The following is an 18,165-nucleotide window of genomic DNA, read 5'->3' as shown; positions in this document are numbered from 1 at the left end:
GGAAAAAGATAACCGGGGGGGAGGGGGGACCAAAACAGCTGCGAAAAGCTCGAAAGCTTATTTTGGAATGCCCCACTTTGACTTGGGGATCGAGTGGATTAGTGATGCATCAACTTTCAGTTATTTTTCTTTTTTTCAAAGTTTCCAATTTGATCATAATTTCATGATTTCACCTTTGTTTGGATGCTGGGAAAATGAATGTGAATGGAAAAAGAAAACGATACGAGACCTTTAGATCAGATAGGATGTGGATTGATCGTCGGCGAACAAAACAAGTTAACAAATCTCAATTCTTTTGAGTGATAATCTAATTTGAGGTTGAAATATGCCATAGGTTATTTTTATAAATTTGGATTTTAGTCCCTATATTTTTATATTCAAGAATTTAGTTTTTTATTTTTTAAAATTTAATATTCAGGTCCAATTGTTAATATTATTTTTTTGTCAAATTTATTGATGTGACATTTTGAAATAAAAAAAAATCTCACTTTGTAATAATGCAACTAAAAAAATGACACTGTAATGAATTTGAATTTAACAAAAATACTTTTAATAGTATTAACAGTTGGACCTGGATTTTGAAATTTGAAAAGTAGATAGATTAAATTCCTATAAATAAAAGTATAGGGACTAAATTTTAAATTTGTGAAGAGTACATGGACTTATGACATATTTTAACATTTTTTATTAAAAAAATATAAATACAATCAACTCTCTCTATAATAGCCCTATTTGTCTATTACGATTTTGTCTGTTGTAAAGAGATGTCTATCATACACCTATAACATGTTGTTATAGAAATAATTGTTGTAATCAACCATAGAATATATTGTGAATTTTCATTAAATGAGGAAAGTGAAAATTATGTTCAAAAACGAAAGAAAGTGAGAATCACATCAATAAAATTAAAAAAAAAACGTCCAGCATGTGATGCATTACTACTTTTATGTTTACCTCATATTACATTTTAGTCACTTATGTTTGAAATGTTACGTTTTAGTCACTTACGTTATCGCGTTGTAATATTTTAGTCATTGACCTGTTAATTGTCATTAATGGTGTAATGGTAAGCTGACGTGACACATTAAATCATCGTTTCAAACAAAAATTTTAGGTTAATTTATACAACCGTTCCCTATATTTTTTTTTCATTTTGAGCAATATAAATTTTTTCTTTTATATTTTTTTAACTTTTCTTTTTTCTTTATTTTTTATTCTCTTCTGCTTCTCCCTCTATTTTCCTCCCTTCTCCATTTCTTTTAACGTAGTTGTTCTATGTTTTGCATATGTTAAAACTATATCTTTAATAGTTTATTGAATATTTAATTCCACCCACCAAAGATTATTTCATTTAATAAAATATATATGATTAATAGATTTTTTTCATGTGAAATTTAAACATTTTATTGAAATAATATTTTAATTATGATCATTTTTATTTAATAAATTATAATTAACATGCTTGCTTACAAGAAATATCTATAATTTTACTTAAAATTTTAGATAATTAATGTGTTGTTATAGAAAACTAATTTAATAAAGAATATACTTCATAACTATATGATTGTTGCTTTTATAAGTGAAAAATTGTTATAGAATGTTAAAATAAAACATAAAAAATCGGTTTTACTAAAAACTTGATTGTTATAGCAAAATATTATTATATCGGGCAGTTGTTCTAGAAAAGGTTAAAATATGACACAAGTCCCTGCACTCTTTGTACTTTTGTTTTTAAGAATTCAGTGACTCTACCTTTTAGATTTCAGTATTTAGTCCAATTGCTAACACTATTAATTTTTTTTGTTAAATTGAAATAAAAAAAAATGTACTCACTTTGTAACCATGTAACTAAAGAAAATGGTGTTGTAATGAACTCGAATTTAACAATATTAATAATTGACCTTATATTTTTAGATTCGAAAAGTAAAATAACTAAATTTCAAATGTATAAATGGTACGGACACTTGGAACAAATTTTAACCCTTATGAAATGGTGCAACTTGACTAATCATGGGAAAACCTAGGAAAATTAGTTGAAATGTTACATTTTCTTACATGACCTTTTGTCGTTAGTTGGGCAATTCCATCAAGCTTTGATTGTATGATAATGGATAATCATCTCCATCTTTTGTTATAAATTTTGATTTTTTTTCTCTCAAATGATTGATTAAAAAAAGAAAGGAAAAGGTGGTGATCCTTTCATAAACTAGATATCTCAAGTAAAGGAACATAATGAGATTTTTTTTTAATTATTTAAATTTAATTATAAAAATATGAGATATAAATATAAATACATAGTTTTTAATATGTTAAAAAATAATAAAAATGAGTTTATTGAACTAAACTAGATGCGATCTGTATTTAATATGATGTAAATTTATTAGTTTGAAGGATGTTGGTAAAATTATCATGGAAGTCCTTGTGCTAGAAATTGAAATATATTTTGTTTCATTTATTAAAAAAAATGGGTAAATTAGTTTTTATACATTAGGTCATAGGATAAATTGGTCCTTTTGTTAAAAATTTCATCTATTTCTACTATTAAGAACAAATATGTCAGCATGAGATACACGTGGCATGTCAGGTGTCACTATCTAGTTATTTCGTCAGTCACGCCAGTTTTTAATAGTACGGATGTAATTTTTAACAAAAAAATTAATTTACTTTTCGATCTAACGTATAAAAACTAATTTACTCATTTTTAATAAAAAAATTAAATATAATCTAATTCTTAATACAAAAATCTTCGTATTACTTTTACCTAATGATGTCATGCGAAGCTGTATATAGCATTTTAAAGCACTTTTGTGGTGCTTTAAATTCTTGGGAAGATAATAGCTTTGGGTAGAACAAAAGCTTCTAAATCTTTCAATGGATGCATTGTCCCACGTGCTTAAAAGGATGTTTCATTGAAGAATCCTTTTCTCTCTTTCTTTCCATCCTCGTCATCATAAAATCGAGAATATCCCCAATCAATTGAGTTAAGCTTCAATTTTTTTTATTAGAACACTATTTTACACTTAATATTAAACAAAGCTCTAATAATCTTAATTGAATCATGAACGATAATTGTTAAGTACGAACAAACTGCACTTAAAAAATTTAAAATAATTTCAACAATCAATTAAGTTAAGTTTTAAGTTCTATATTTTATTTAAGTCTCGTTAGATAATCTTAATTTCATTATGAATATCAATGGTTTTCAATGAGGTATTAACTTAATAGTAAGGTTGAAGTTTTGAAAACTTTGAGATTCAATGTTCAAGCCTCACTATGTGTAAATACCATGTGTAAGTTCTCAATCAAAATTTAATTTAAGTTTTACGATGTACGAGTCTTGTTTAATCATTATTCTATTATCAATTTGATGATGATATTGCATGTATTTGTAACCTAAAAAATTGATGAAAGTGAAATGGTAAGTGCAAGGAAACTAGACACATAGAAAGAAAACTCCATGAACCAAAAATAACATTATTTGAAGGAAGGAGATGAATGATAGAGTAAGTGGGATGGTGAAGGACCATGTAACATGGGAAGGGTCAGACCAGAATCTAAGGCTTGGCCCAGCCATTGTGCCATTGGCTCCATCTTCCATGTTCTCTTCTCTGCCTTCCTTTTTCCCTTTTTTATTTTCTCCAAAAAGTTCGAGCTGACTACATACATTTTTATGACTTTCATATATAATTTTATGGTAATCTCCAAAAGCGCCTAATTGGGTATCATATCTTCTTCATTGGGCCCTCAAAGTACTAAAGCTAAGGGCATTGCCGGCCCATCTCAACCTAACACTCCAACTCAAGTGTTTCCCAATTATTATTAAATAGAAAATATATGTGGAGTGAATCTTGATTCGACTGACGTTGGTATTATTGTTAATATAGGAGTTTATGGGTTCAAGCATGCTGAATTGTATGTATTCTCTGATTTAAGGATTGAGAAAGAAAATATCTTAAAAAACCTAAATTTAATTTAATTTAATTTAAAATAAAACATGTTGGCAAACCATTAAAAATATGTTCATAATATTAATAATTATATTATAATATATAAAATAAAAAACAGAAATGATAAAAAAAGTTATTAATCTAATCATAATATTCGTTATTTTATACAACTTGATAAATGAATAAAGACTATAAAAATAAACTATTTATGAATGAATATCATATATTCATTTTAAATTGCTTCATCGTTGCATAAAAATTTTAAATAGACTTATATAAAATTTAAAAAATATAAAAATAATTAAAAAATAAAGATATAATTTTTTAAAAATTAAAAAAGTTTCTAGTGGCTCAATCTCAAAGTATCACATTATCACACTTTAACAGAATCTAAATTTAGAGATCAAATTGGATAAAAATTATCAAGTTTTGAAACTAATGTGAACAAAAGAATTCAGAGGCCATAGTTGGAAAAGTTACAAGTTGAGAGACTAGGCACTAAATCTTCCTTTATTCCTATTCATTTTTCCTCTCCAAATCTAGTATTTAATTAACAAACTTTAAGGACTAAACTGGGAACTCTGATAACGTTAGAGACTAAAGTAGGAAAAAAACTTTAAGGACTAAAGTGAAAAAACGGTATACTTCAAGGACTAAAGTTTGCATAAAGACTTTAATTAATTATGATATTTCTAACAAAAGGTCCAGGCTCAATGAACCCAGCTCTTTTTTAGGCCAAGACCCAGCCCATTCGAAATCTATTTTTTTCACTGCTTTTCATTTTTAGCGATATCTATAAATTAATTTCGAGAAATTTAATTAAAAAGATTATATATAATCAGATCTCTTTTTGTTGGGAAAATTTCAGAAATCTGAAAAAGCGAAGGAGAGAAATGGCGAGCGGAGGGAAAGTGTCTTTTAAAGTCACTCTTACCTCTGATCCTAAGCTCCCTTTCAAAGTGTGAGTTCTCTTTTTTTTTTTTGGGGGGGGTTCGATCGCTTGATTTAATTTTCCCTAATTTTGATTATTAATCTTGATTTTTATTTTTGATATGATTTTCGAAATTGCAGGTTTAGCGTGCCTGAAGCAGCCCCTTTTACAGCCGTCTTGAAATTCGCAGCCGAGGAATTCAAAGTCCCTCCTCAAACCAGTGCTATCATCACCAATGGTAATTCAATTCGTTCCCTCTGCTCTTTTTCTTTTTTGGATTTAAGTATTGATTTTGGTGATTTTATATTTCTTTTTGCATGTCTCAATTAAATCACATGCTTTTTTTTGTTAAATTAGGATTTGGGAATTGGAAGATGTAAACTGGCTTAGATTAGCAAATTTGCCCTTTTTTAAAGGAAATCGAAATAATTGGTGAATTAGGCTGAATTCAATTTAGTACAATCTGATTTTCTTAGGCAACTATGATGAAAAAAAAATACGTGATCAAAATAATTGTTTTTCTTTTAATATTTTGATAGAATTGGGAGATGTTATATGCTTTTTTCAAGTGCAATCTCTTTATTTATTTTCTATTATGTTATTTAAAGTATTTTTTTTAACATTTGGGCCTTTTTTTTTCTTTGCTATATTATCTTGTTCCCCTACTTAAAATTCATCTGTATTCACTTATTTGTGGCTGCAAACATTGTGTTAATTTCATGAGAAATTGTCAACTATGGTTAAAGGCTATTCATTGTTTTTCAATGAATGGGTCATAAGTCAATTAGAGTTGTTCGGTCTTATTGATTAGTAATGACATGAGAGACTTGTACAGAGGAGCACATTACGGTGCTCCATCTGTTCTATACATATGGTTGTCCTTCAGTTAGATTAGCTAAAATATCAAGCAGGCCAAGACAATGAAAAGACACTGTATACTCTTTAGCAAACAATTAAAAATGGCCTAATCAAGTTCATCATATTTGAAAGGATTCATTATCTTCTGCTTGAAATTTGGTTCTGTTTGTCGATAAAGGATAGTTGGAACCAATTGTTGATAAATCAAAACTTTCCATGGTTAACTCTTCATAAGCAGCTTTGGCTCCATTTTTATAATTTACTTTTCAATAATCCTAGTTGCAACTATGTTGTTTTAAATATAAATGTGCATATAGTTGCGATCAGATGGGCATGTCAACTCTATGATGTTAGGTATCTTAATATGTTCATCCTAAATTATATGTTGGTTTCCACTTCATTTTATATTGAATTATATTATGTTTTTTTCTGAAAACAGATGGCGTGGGAATCAATCCTCAGCAAAGTGCAGGTATGCTGACACTTAATTGTTGTTGACTAATTTTAGGGTTTTAGAGCTTCATTTTATTTGCTCTTCTTTATCAAGTCTCCTGAAATTTTACCATTTTCTATAAACTTTGCACTTGAAATAAGCATCGATATTTTCATTTTTGAGAATCCGGCGTGTAAGATTAGTTTAGGATATCATTTAAGCAGACAGGCATTCCTGTGTAAGTTTCACTTTCGTTGAATACTTCCAGAAAAACGTAATGATGTGAATTACAGCTATGTCCTTGTTTTTCCTATCTGCCTTAATCATGAATAGCCTCAGTAATATCAAAACCTATAGTATGGTTTATGTTAAGTCTGTTCTACCTCTCTTCTGATGCTTGGTGTCTGTGTTGAATGTTCATCCTATTATGACTTATGTAAATAGAATCTCCGTCTAAGCCGGAAAATAAAACAGCTATTCTGTGGTTACAACAATAAAAAGATTTTGCAGTTTTAGTTTATGATTTATGTTTACCTATAATACTCGATTGGATTTGGCAGGAAATGTGTTCCTCAAACATGGATCGGAACTTCGCTTGATTCCCCGTGACAGGGTGGGAGCCTTTTGAAATAACAAAAACTTCATTTGTTATCTCTGAGTGAGAAGACTGGTTATGACTTTGTTTGGTTATGGATCCTTTGTTTTGGTATGTATGTTTAAACTTTTACTTGATGTAGAACATGACGGATAGCAACTTCCTTTTTTCCTAAAGAAAATATATAAGAGCAATATAATTTAAAGACCCTGAATTTTGTTTGATGCATGTTAATGTTTGGTTTCATTTCATCTTGATGTTTTTTTATTGGTAATATTTTTATTTTATTACTTGATGTTTGAGCAATATAGTTATTCTTTAATCATGTGATTAGGGTTCGAGTTTATTTTAAGATACATTAAATTAATGAAAGGAAATTTTCAGAAATCCTAACTCCTAAGAATTCTAAGAAAATTTATAAAGTAATCAAAAATTTCTACATTGAAAAAACTGTAAATTTGTAATAAAAGAAAATTTTGACATTTTAAAAGGGGATAATTGCATATTTGCCCTTCTTACTTTATCAAAACTTTTAATGTGGCATTTAAAGTTTTTAAATGTTCAATTTGCCTTTTATGACTTGTTCCGTCTTCCAAAAATGTACTTGGGTTTAACGGTGTTAAAGTATAACGTGTCAGTGCATTTGGACCACTATAATACTACCACGTGATACTTTTCTACAAAAATGAAATTCCAAAAAATCTTAAAAATATCCAAGTTTTTATTTGAAATTACTTAAATTATAAAAATGCAAAAGTTCTAAAATTTCAGAAATTATAATTTTTTTAAAAATATAGGTTTCTTTATAATTTCAATTTTTTAATTTATATAAAAAAAATTAGAATTTTTTAGGATTTTATAATTCTAAAATTTCAAAATATATAAAAATTAAATGTTCTCTTTCTAAAATTATAAAAATATTTTATATAGATTAGATATTCAAATTATAAAAACCAAAAGTATTAAAATATTATTTTGTATATAAAATTACAAATTTCTTCTAAAAATTTTAAAAATATATTTTTATAAACTAATAATTCTTTTTTTTCCTAAAATTTTAGTTTTCTTGAAAAAAATATGAAATCCATGTTTTTTTTTCTCAAAAACTTAAATATTAAATTCTTTTTTTTTTCAAAAATTACTGAGATTACTGGAATATTGAAAAAAAATAGTTTTTTGAACGCATCGATACGTTAATGTTGGTGTTGATGGAACTTATAAGATAGGAATGTTGTGTTAGATGATAGTGTTGCAAATTAATCCCACACGAACAGTGGTTCTAGGATTGAGAGAGTTGTTAATCTCTCTATTATGGTGGATGATTGGGCCAAGACAAAATAATAAATCAGGTTCTTTTAAAAAATTTATAAAATATAATACAATAAAATAAATTATATACTAGTAATTTTATTAAAATAATATGATTTATTATATTAAGCGAATAAGATATTTTTTAGCAAAATTTAAAAAAAAATATTTTTCATTCAATCTACCCTATGTCACCAAAAAAGGAATTAGGGGGAGAAGCTAAAAATACGGCTGGTTTAATGACTTTATTAGTTAAAACCCAAAAATGTCATCAAATTAAGAATGAAAAGATTACAAGAAAGAAGAGGTAGGAGGGAGAATTATACCTACAATAATGGTAGATTCAGCAAACTGCAGATGAGAGGCTCTCAATCTCTCAAATATAAAGTAAAAATTAATAATTTCAATTGATTGACGCTAATGATTTTATAAATGATGTATTACTCAAATCAAATTTAGCCCTATTTAATTTGTAGAAAATTTCTTCCATGGCCATGGTTATGGGAAAATAGAAAATGTTGAAAGTTAGTAACAATTTTTTTTTAAGGAAAACTGAAATTCATTTTTAATTTTAATGGTAGGAGTTGGAATTTAGGAATTAGAAGAGGTTTGGAGAAGTCAAGGAGTTGAAGATGAAGTATTTATGGCTAATAATTGAAAACCCTAGACATTTAATTATTTTATTTTAGTTTGAAAAAGAATTTCTCATATTAAAAGATAAATAAATAAAATTTCTAACCCCTTTTAGCCTTAGCCTAGGGCGACTGCACCTCAAAACGAGCCCCAGGGCCGACCCTGAATGAGGAAGAGCTACAATAGGTTGTCCTTCCAAAAGCCTCCCACTTTGTCGTGATCTTTATTAGTTGAAATGTTAAGGGTCTAAGTCAATCCCTAACATCATTCTACTATGGATACCTGACTAGGAAAGTGAAAGTCAATCTATGTTTCATTATGGAAATGAAAATCACAACATATTCTTGTAACAAGTTGGGTACAAAGTGGGGTTAAAACTTACTAGTTGGTACAAATTGTGCAGGTAAAAGGGGATGGACAGTTCTCTACGTGGTCTAGCTCAGTTTCTTGTAAGATATGGTTTATGGATAATAAAATTTGGTTTGTTTATATTGAGGAGCTTGATAAATAATCCTTTTGGCTTATTTGTTTATGGCTTTCTAATTTTAAATGAAAGACAAAAGAGTTTGGGATAGACACAAGGACAAGATGTCCTTCAATATAAATGAAATCAAAGGGGCGGATAAGCTATTAAACTGTCTTATTAAATGTGGATTAGAAGAGATACTAGCTAAGGGGCCTTATTTTACACGAACTATCAACAAGCAAGGCAAGGGTCAAGTTTTAGGAAAGGCTTGATAGTGCCTGTCTAATAAATAAATGGGTTTGGATAAAAATACAAGGCCAAAAAATAAGATTGAGTAAAATTTAAGGCTCGTTTTTTACATAGGTTAGGCTTTGGACAAGATTTTTTTGGCACGAGCCCGAGCCTGACCTGGTCCGAATACATTATGATAAAAAATAGTTATATTAATTATGTATGTTAAATAATAATTATATATATTTATATTAAATCATTAACCCAGTAACAATTAAACCCTTTGACCAAAACCTAAAAAAAATAAACTTACCTAACTAAATAACTCAACCCAACCCAAAATGTAAAAATTTAAAATTATATTAAATATAGTAAAATGTTTATTATATTTATTAGTGTTTTTTAATATAAGAAAATATCTATTATATTTATGGTAGTATTTGTTAATATAAATACTTTTTAATTTATTTTTAATGTGTTAGAAAACTTTTATTTTTGCGTTTTTAGTGTATTTAGTGTATTATTTTGTTAAAAATTATTTTTAAATAAAAGCTAATCTAAAAAATCAAATATAGGCAAGTTGAGTCGGGCCCGTGTTTACCTTTAGAGTTGGGTCGGGCCCGTGTTTACCTTTCTTAAATTGGGTCGGGCTTGGGCAAAAAGTAAGCCCATTTTTTGGGTTGGGACAGGCCTGAGCTTGAAAAATTAATCTATATACCTTGCATGGGCCTGACTTGGCCCATGAGCACCTCTAACTATACAAAACCTTCTACTGATTATCTAACTGCACCTTGGCGCATGTGTGCCGAGGTTATAAATCAATACAAAAACAATCAATAATCTAGCGATGTGCTGCAAATGTGACAGGTCGAGTTGTAATATTTTGTAGTGTTATAATGGAACACTTGAGTATTCCAAGGATAGAACTCAAAACCTAAAAAAAATAGAACACTCGAGTTATAATATATATTTATACTTATATTAAATCACTAACTAAATAACAATTAAACCTACTGCCTAAAACTTAAAAAAAAAATATCCAACTAAATAATCCAACCCAAAATATAAAATTTTAAAAATTATATTTACTACAATAATTTTTTTTATATTTATGGTAGTGACTTTTAATATAAATACTTTTAAACATATTTGTAATGTGTTAGGAAATTTTTATTTTAATGTTTTTAGTGCATTTAGTGCATTATATATATTTTAAAATTATTCTTAAATAAAAATTAATTTAAAAAATTAAATATGGGCGGACCGAATCGGACTCGAATTTACCTCTCTTAAATTAAGCCTATTTTTAAACCGGATCGAGCCTAAACTTAAAAGTTGATCTAGATACTTTATATAAACCTGACCCAAATCTAACCTGAATCCAATTTAAGTCATTGCTCAAATTTTTTTTCTTAATTCAAGCCTTTGATAGTTTTGGAGACAACTATTTAAATATGCATATAATATAATATAATATATATCTGCATTCAATTTATTTTATTTCTAACTTTTTGGGAAATTGAAAGGAGGAAGAAAAGTATCCCAAATATCAATGATGCACAGACAATTTATATGGGCAATGTAAGAAGTTTTCAAATTTTTTAATTTGTGATTTTATAAATATAATATAAAATTGTAAGAGCTTATTGAACCCATACTAACCTATTAACTGACATCAAAATCTTGAGATAATGAGTATCAAACCAGAGTCAAAGTCTAGAAATATACATGTGGACAAACAACAGCTAATGTACATTAAACCCATAAAATATCCCATTTTGTTCTGAGAGTATGATATCATTTAAATAAAATCTTTTGAGTTAGTGTTTTGAGGATCCGCACTAAATTTAATTAGGGTTTAATGTGATTATCGAATATTGAAAGGTGTTAGACAATAAGTAAAACGGATATGACAACATTTAGTTCTCAAACTTGACAATATTTCTTAACTTGGTTATGTTCTATATTAGTCTCTGAACTTGACAGTTTTTCTTAATTTTGGTCCTCGTGGGGACCTTGCACTTTGAGATCGTGTTATGTCATCACCTAAATTATTTTTAAAAAAAATTATAATTTTTTAGGTTGACATAAACCAAAACCGGAAAAAGGTATAAGGTAAACTACAATAGAGGTCACCCAACTATTTTTTTTCTTTTTTGATCATACAACTATGAAAAGTTACAAAACAGTCACCCAACTATTCTTTTTTTTTGGGTCACTAGCTAGCTAACGTAAAAGTGGAAATATTCAAAAATCCAAAATAATTGAGTGACCAAAAAAGAAATTTATTAATAATTGGGTGAGTATTAATATAATTTATTCAAAATTGAAGGACTTAAGTTTAAAAAATGGTTAAGTTACTGCTTTATCTGAAAAGAAAAAGAGTGAGTAGGAGGGAGAGGTGTTTGTAAAACTAGGTTGTTCCACAATGGCTGCCCTGGAATCATCCTGTAAGAAAAAAAAGATCCATGTTTCAGTTTCAGACTTTGTTTTCAGAACCAAATTCTGTCAGGATTCTCTTCAAATTTGAAATAAAACTGAAAGAGGACAAGACACCAAGGCATGATGTCCCAGTGCTGGTTCCACTACCATGGAAAACGAACCTACGATTCCAATTTACATGCAAATATGTTTGGGTTTTGGCTTTTAGTAAGTGACAATGGAATCAAGACATTGATATTGTAAGAAAAAAAAAGTAAATTCCCCATTAGGGAGAATGGAAGTTATGGGTGCCTAAATTGTGCTACCTGTTGAGTTATTCTATGATGGTACTACTTCACTTCACATTTTATATTTTACTGTAACTCTGTCAGTTTCTTCGATTGTTGCATTTTTTTGTTTTTTCTTATTTGGGTTCCAACAAGAATTTAGAAACTTTATGTTTCATTGATTTGGGTTTCTAAATCAGCTGCAAGCTGATGGATTAGTTGGCTAATTTGTTACGTTAGCTTCTTTTATTTTCCAAATTTTTTTTAAAAAATTATGCCGATTGAGTCTTAACTTGTTGTCATGAACATTGTTAATGTAAGAGGACGTGAACTTGAGTGTGTTGAAGTGCATTGTCCTTTTATTTATGGGTTGGAGAGGAGTTATATATGGTAGTTCTAAGTATTGTGTCGAAAAGAACATATATGAACAAAACTTCTAATTAGGAGTGTTCAAACTTTGGTTAAAACTGAATTAACCGGCCGAATCGATCTAATTTGGTTATTCAGTCTGTTAACCGATTTAGCTCGATTAGAGGTTGGTTAAAGGTTTTTTGGAATTTCGATTAACGGCTAATTCAGTTCAAAATCAGGTAATTAACCAAACTTAATAAATAAAATTATATATTATATGTATTAAGCTATTACTAATTTGGTTAATTCGGTTAAATTAACATTATCAACTTTTTTTTTGATATGTTTTAACAAAAACAAAAAAAAATATAAATTTTGGTTAATTCGGTTAACCAACTGAATTAACCAAAATATTTTGATTCGGTTATTTGTTTTTGAAAAAAAAATCAATTCGGCTAACTGTTCAATGATTAAAAGTTTGATTAATACTAGTTCGATTCAGTTAACCGTTTAAACACCTCTACCTATATTGAGATTATTCAAAAAAAAATTATTTTTCTCGTCTAACATTATTTAAAGATAACTTTTTTACAATTCATGATTCGGGTTTCATAGTTAAGCATTCATATTGTTTTGTTGATATTTCTAGCTAGTGTACCGGAAACTTTTGACCTCTTATTTTCATTCTATTATGATTTTTTTATGTAAATTAAATTTTTATTTCAACCCAAAAAGTTAAATTTTACTACTAATCTACGTATATTATAATGTGAATTTTGTCTGTAATTTAATTTAACTAGTTTTAGTTATTGTACTTTTCAAATTAATTAATTTTTGTCATTGTGCTTTTTGAATTTTAAAATATGTTTAGTTAAATTCAATTACTAGTCTTATACTATGTGTAAAATTATAAATTTAATATATATTCTCCGATTGAATAATTTTAAGTTCTTATACGTTTTCAAATTTTAAAATATCGATATTAACACAATAATTATCATTCATCCATTAATTAAATTTTTGGTGAATAATATAAATAATATGCCTTAGAAATAGCACCATTAAATAAATTTAAAAGCCTTAATAGTGTTCTTGGTTAGGGAACTTGGGGGTCTCCAATGTACATTAAATGCCATGGTATTGGGTTAAGAAAATGATGTCTGAATTCAAAATCGAAAAACAAAGTCTCTCCCCACTTCATTTAATGATTCATTTGTTGACCCACATGCCTCAACATGTTTCTTGTTTTTATTTTGCTGGGAAATCAAACATTGGATAATTTACTTTCAAGTAATAAGTTACCAAATTTTAATGTCATCTATTTCTGTTAAATAAACTTTAATAAAGAAAACCCAACTCATAGGGGCTGGCAGGGGTGGACCCCTAAAATAATCTTTTTTATTTATTTAGGTCTTTTTATAATTTATAAAATTTTAAATTAATAATAGTAAAATTGTAATTTACCCTTTAAAAATAATAAAAATTTAATTTAATCTTTTAAAAATTATAAACATGTAAGATATTAAAATGATAAAATTGTGCTTTTACTATCATAAAAATATATAATTTAATTTCGTCCCCTCTAAAAAGAATTCTGAAAGAAAAAAACTTAATTTATTAATAATAGAAATTGAATGATGTACAATTTATTGTAAATAAAAGATTTGTGACTTAAATAATAATTAATACAAAATATAGTGACCCAAAATGTAATTACCTAAAAATATTTAATGTTGAGATTTTAATTACAAATATATTAGGTACATGTGAAATTGAAATTGTGCCACGTGTCTTTAAGTTGTATTTAAATTTTTTATAAATAAAAAATACATATTATAAAATTTAAATATTGTTTACTGAGTTAAAAATTTAAAATTAAATAAATAGGACTTATGATAAAATCTCAATTTGATTTAAAAATAAATAAATATGACACGTGATAAAATCACAATCTCATATTGAGTTAAAAATGTCCGCAAATAATAAAGTATAAATGTTGAAGATAATATTATTTATTTTGTAAATAAAAAATATTTTCATTATTACCCAATTAAATTAGTGCTGGATCAGACTTGTGACTCGAGTTAAAACTTTTGATTATTTTCATAAAAAAAACTTTGGATTCTTCAGTTTTATAGTTAAAACCCCCATTAAAATCCTCTACAATAACAACAAAGCAAGGTAGCCTTAGGATTAAACATACTACACATCCAAATTGGGATAAGACCCCCCAACATCATCATCATCATCAGCCACAGTGACTGAGTCGTAATCCTCCAAGCTATCCTCCACGCTTAGCAAATCAACCATTGATTTACATCATGTTTATGACCTAACTGAACTAAACTTTGGATTTATCGGGTTTTATAGCCAAAACCCCATTAAAACCCCCTATAGATGACAACAAAACAAGGCAATATAGCCTTGGGATTAAAAACATACAACTCATCCAAATTGGAGTAGGCCCCAACATCACCACCCGCCACCGTGACCGAGTCGTAATCCTCCAAGCTGCCTTCCATGTTCTTCTTCACTCTCCCTGCAATCACCCTACAAACAAGCATGGCCCTGTTCTCTTGCTTTCCATTATCTTCTTCTACCCCAGCTGCCATATCATGAGCTTTGCCACTGGTTGCTGTCGTCAATATTCCTTTCCCATTGGGACCACCACCATTACCGAGTTCTTGGGCTACCTTGAAACCATTTTTAATGATGCTGCAGACATTGCAGTTGGGGCTCGAGTTACACAAGTTGGAGGACCCGTTGAGACCTAGTGAACATGCTAAAGTGGTGCAATGAAACCGAAGGAGCTCATTGCCATCCGCTATGCAACGAGGGTGCTTTTTGGGATGCTTGGTGGCTTTGGATTTGATTGAATCACGGTATTCCTCGAACTTGGAGATGGTTTTTGGGGTGTTATGGACTTTAAGGATGCGATCGATTTGGCATATAGGTGCTTGTTTCTTTAACCAACTTGATTGGAATATGATTTCCACTATGTTCTTGCTTGTGTCTTCAGGACCAAGTTCAGATACTGTTGATTTATATCAGATTGTATGAATATTTTCAATGGTAAATTGAGATTTAAGTTACTTAAAAAAATAAAAAGCAATAAAGGAAACGAATGGGGAAAAAAAGGAGCAGTAGACAAGTGAACTTTCTCAAAAGGAAGAAAAGTATACCTGCATGCCTGACAGCTTGATGAAGCTCCAAATTTTCAGCTTTCATGAAAATCTCACCGCATTCAGGGCAAGAACGGATAGTAGTCCTGAGGGAAGGGTCTTTGGCCATACCAAGAACTGGATCGACCACCATTCGGCACTCATAACAGCCGGAGAATCTAGTAAATGGTAGTCCTCGAAATGAGCCAACATTAGAAGAAGAAACTACTACTCCATTAGGTTCATGCTGCACAGGAGCTTTCACGGATCCAAGCGATGCCCTTTTCTTGTTGAGCTCAGGGGAAGCTGTTACAGGCCTTTCCATGATCTTTGTGTTGCTGCATAATGATCCTGAACACCTCATTTTCTTGCATTTCTTGCCAGTTTCGTCCACCACAACATGTTCCCGTTGCTGTTGCTGTTGCTGTTGCTGTTGCTGTTGCTGTTGTTGTTGTTGTTGCTGATGCTGTTGTTGTTGTTGTGGTTTGCCGAAGAAAAGGCCTTTGACAAGTGACCAATTAGAGGGTGGTTTGTCATTCTTCTGAGGCTGAGGTTGAGGCTGAGGGCGGCGCTTTTTCTTTTGGTTATGATAAGTGTCTTTGGATGGTTTTCTTTGGTGAGTAGGTCCAGCCATTTTGGAGAAGATGTAGTGTGGGATTAAAGGAGCTAAGACAAAATGATGGCTTCTTTTTTATGTATTCAGAATCTGAGATAGACTGCCATTAGTAACATGAAAGGGAGGGAGCTTCAGAGATGCTTCATAGCTGCCTACTGACATTAGCTGTGTTTTGTTAGTTTTTTATTTGGAGGGCTAACCTCTGCAACTTGGATTTATAAATTAATCTCCTCTCTTTCTCTCTCCCTCTCTCTCTCTCTCTGTATAAATATAACTGTAGATTGTTGATGGCAATTATAGGCCGTTGATTTCCATTATAGATACTTGGATAATCTGAACAAGAAACAAAAAGTGGGTCTCTTTTTTTAGGTTACAATATGATACTAGTCCCTGTATTTCTATATAGGATTTGAGATTTAGCCCTTATACTTTAAAAGTTAAAAATTCAATCTTCTTACTTCTTTCAATTCAAAAATCATAGATCAACCATTATCGTCGTTGGTAGTTTCTATTAAAATTTGTCGACTTAACATGTTTATTTTCTTTCAATCATATGGCATGTCACATGAGGATAACTTAATCAACATATGAAATTGAACCGTGTTTTTTCAATCAAAACAGTTTGAGGACTTTATTTCTAACTTTTTAAGTACATGAACTGAATCTTAAATTATATTAAAGTACAAGAATTAATAGCATATTTGAACTTTTTTTTAATTATGATGTGTTTGGAATAGTAGCTAAAGTAATTATGCTGATAATTACAAACAATTACATTTAAATCCAATCAACCTATGGCTTTTCAAACACACTTGTACATGGTTTAGATTTAAAATGTATAATAGCAGTATTTTAATTTTAGAATATATATTTGTTTAAAATATAATTATATATCATTTTACTAATCAAATAATTTCAAATACATTTTGACCTACGAAGCGTTTAACTAATTTACATAGTATATATTATAAATTATTAATACTAATTTTAATTAAATTAAATAATAATTTATTATTAATTATTTATACTTGACAAAAGACCGACCAACGATGACAATTGACAATGAGTAAATGTTTAAATTTAAACAGGGAACTAGCTTAACAAATATAGAATGCTAGAGTAATTAGATAAAATTTCCTATGATGTTTATTTTTCTTAATAATTTTAGGTTTATTGGTATTATAAGCCCTCAAACTTTTTCTCAAAAATCATTTAAGCCCCTTACATTTCCCTCAATAAGCCTTTTTTACTAACGCTGACCTTTAGTATTTAACGACAACACTAACGTGGCCATTAATAGACGCCATGTCATCAAAAATAAAAAAAATATTTTTAAAATAAATACTCATTTTTGCAATGCATTTTAGAATTATAAAAATTATAAAATAATCATCAAAATCATATATATATTTTTAAAAATATATAAAAATACTAGATATTAATTAAAAATAATAAAATTTATAAAAAATATTATTTTTTATATTTTAAATATCAACAACTTATATATTAAAATTAAAATTAACAATTTTTTGTTATACTTTTGCCTCTCATTTTTCAATCTGTGAAAGTTATATTGGTTAGATAATTTAATCAAAACGAGGAAATTATTTTTTATAAAATTTTATAATTTAATTTTTATATATTTTGTTTTAAATTAATTTCTAATATTTTTATAAATTTTTCTAATTTTTTTGTAATAAATTATTTTTTATAAATTTTATAAAATTTTATGGTTTTAATTAATGTCTTATAATCTTTATAAATTTTAATTTATTAAATAATTTTTTATATTTTTTTATAATTCTAGAATGAATCTAGAGTCTAGGCACTTATTTTAAATATAATGTTATTTTTTTTGAAATTTTTTATTCTTCTTTCTGACATTGACATGATATTTGTTAACGACCACATCAGCGTTGCCGTTAAA

At 28.4% G+C, this 18,165-nt stretch overlaps 2 protein-coding genes across 2 annotated transcripts; one reads left to right on the top strand and one right to left on the bottom strand.

Moving 5' to 3' along the window:
• Nucleotides 1-4,653: 4,653 nt before the first annotated feature.
• Nucleotides 4,654-6,971, top strand: LOC107916867 (ubiquitin-fold modifier 1). Its single transcript, XM_016846237.2, has 4 exons — nucleotides 4,654-4,908; nucleotides 5,019-5,116; nucleotides 6,176-6,208; nucleotides 6,730-6,971. The coding sequence occupies exons 1-4, from the start codon at nucleotides 4,841-4,843 to the stop codon at nucleotides 6,795-6,797; spliced, it is 267 nt and encodes an 88-aa protein (XP_016701726.1). The 5' UTR covers nucleotides 4,654-4,840; the 3' UTR covers nucleotides 6,798-6,971.
• A 7,590-nt stretch (nucleotides 6,972-14,561) lies between these two features.
• On the bottom strand, nucleotides 14,562-16,480 carry LOC107916927 (uncharacterized). The gene is made up of 2 exons (XM_016846301.2): nucleotides 15,644-16,480; nucleotides 14,562-15,495 (listed from the first exon to the last, which is right to left on the bottom strand). The coding sequence occupies exons 1-2, from the start codon at nucleotides 16,254-16,256 to the stop codon at nucleotides 14,843-14,845; spliced, it is 1,266 nt and encodes a 421-aa protein (XP_016701790.2). The 5' UTR covers nucleotides 16,257-16,480; the 3' UTR covers nucleotides 14,562-14,842.
• Nucleotides 16,481-18,165: the final 1,685 nt, after the last annotated feature.

This window comes from Gossypium hirsutum, chromosome D06 (assembly GCF_007990345.1).
Source record: "Gossypium hirsutum isolate 1008001.06 chromosome D06, Gossypium_hirsutum_v2.1, whole genome shotgun sequence".
NCBI classification, from domain to species: domain Eukaryota; kingdom Viridiplantae; phylum Streptophyta; class Magnoliopsida; order Malvales; family Malvaceae; genus Gossypium; species Gossypium hirsutum.
The sequence above is the reverse complement of the archived record's forward strand: the minus strand, read 5'-3'. Positions and strand labels throughout refer to the sequence as shown.

Excerpts from the sequence above, each read along its gene's own strand:
- LOC107916867 (XM_016846237.2), top strand. The coding sequence starts at position 4,841 with ATGGCGAGCGGAGGGAAAGTGTCTTTTAAAGTCACTCTTACCTCTGAT. Across the intron at positions 4,909-5,018 it reads CCTAAGCTCCCTTTCAAAGT|GTTTAGCGTGCCTGAAGCAG; the intron begins GTGAGTTCTCTT and ends TCGAAATTGCAG. Across the intron at positions 5,117-6,175 it reads CAGTGCTATCATCACCAATG|ATGGCGTGGGAATCAATCCT; the intron begins GTAATTCAATTC and ends TTCTGAAAACAG.
- LOC107916927 (XM_016846301.2), bottom strand. The coding sequence starts at position 16,256 with ATGGCTGGACCTACTCACCAAAGAAAACCATCCAAAGACACTTATCAT. Across the intron at positions 15,496-15,643 it reads TCAAGCTGTCAGGCATGCAG|TATCTGAACTTGGTCCTGAA; the intron begins GTATACTTTTCT and ends ATAAATCAACAG.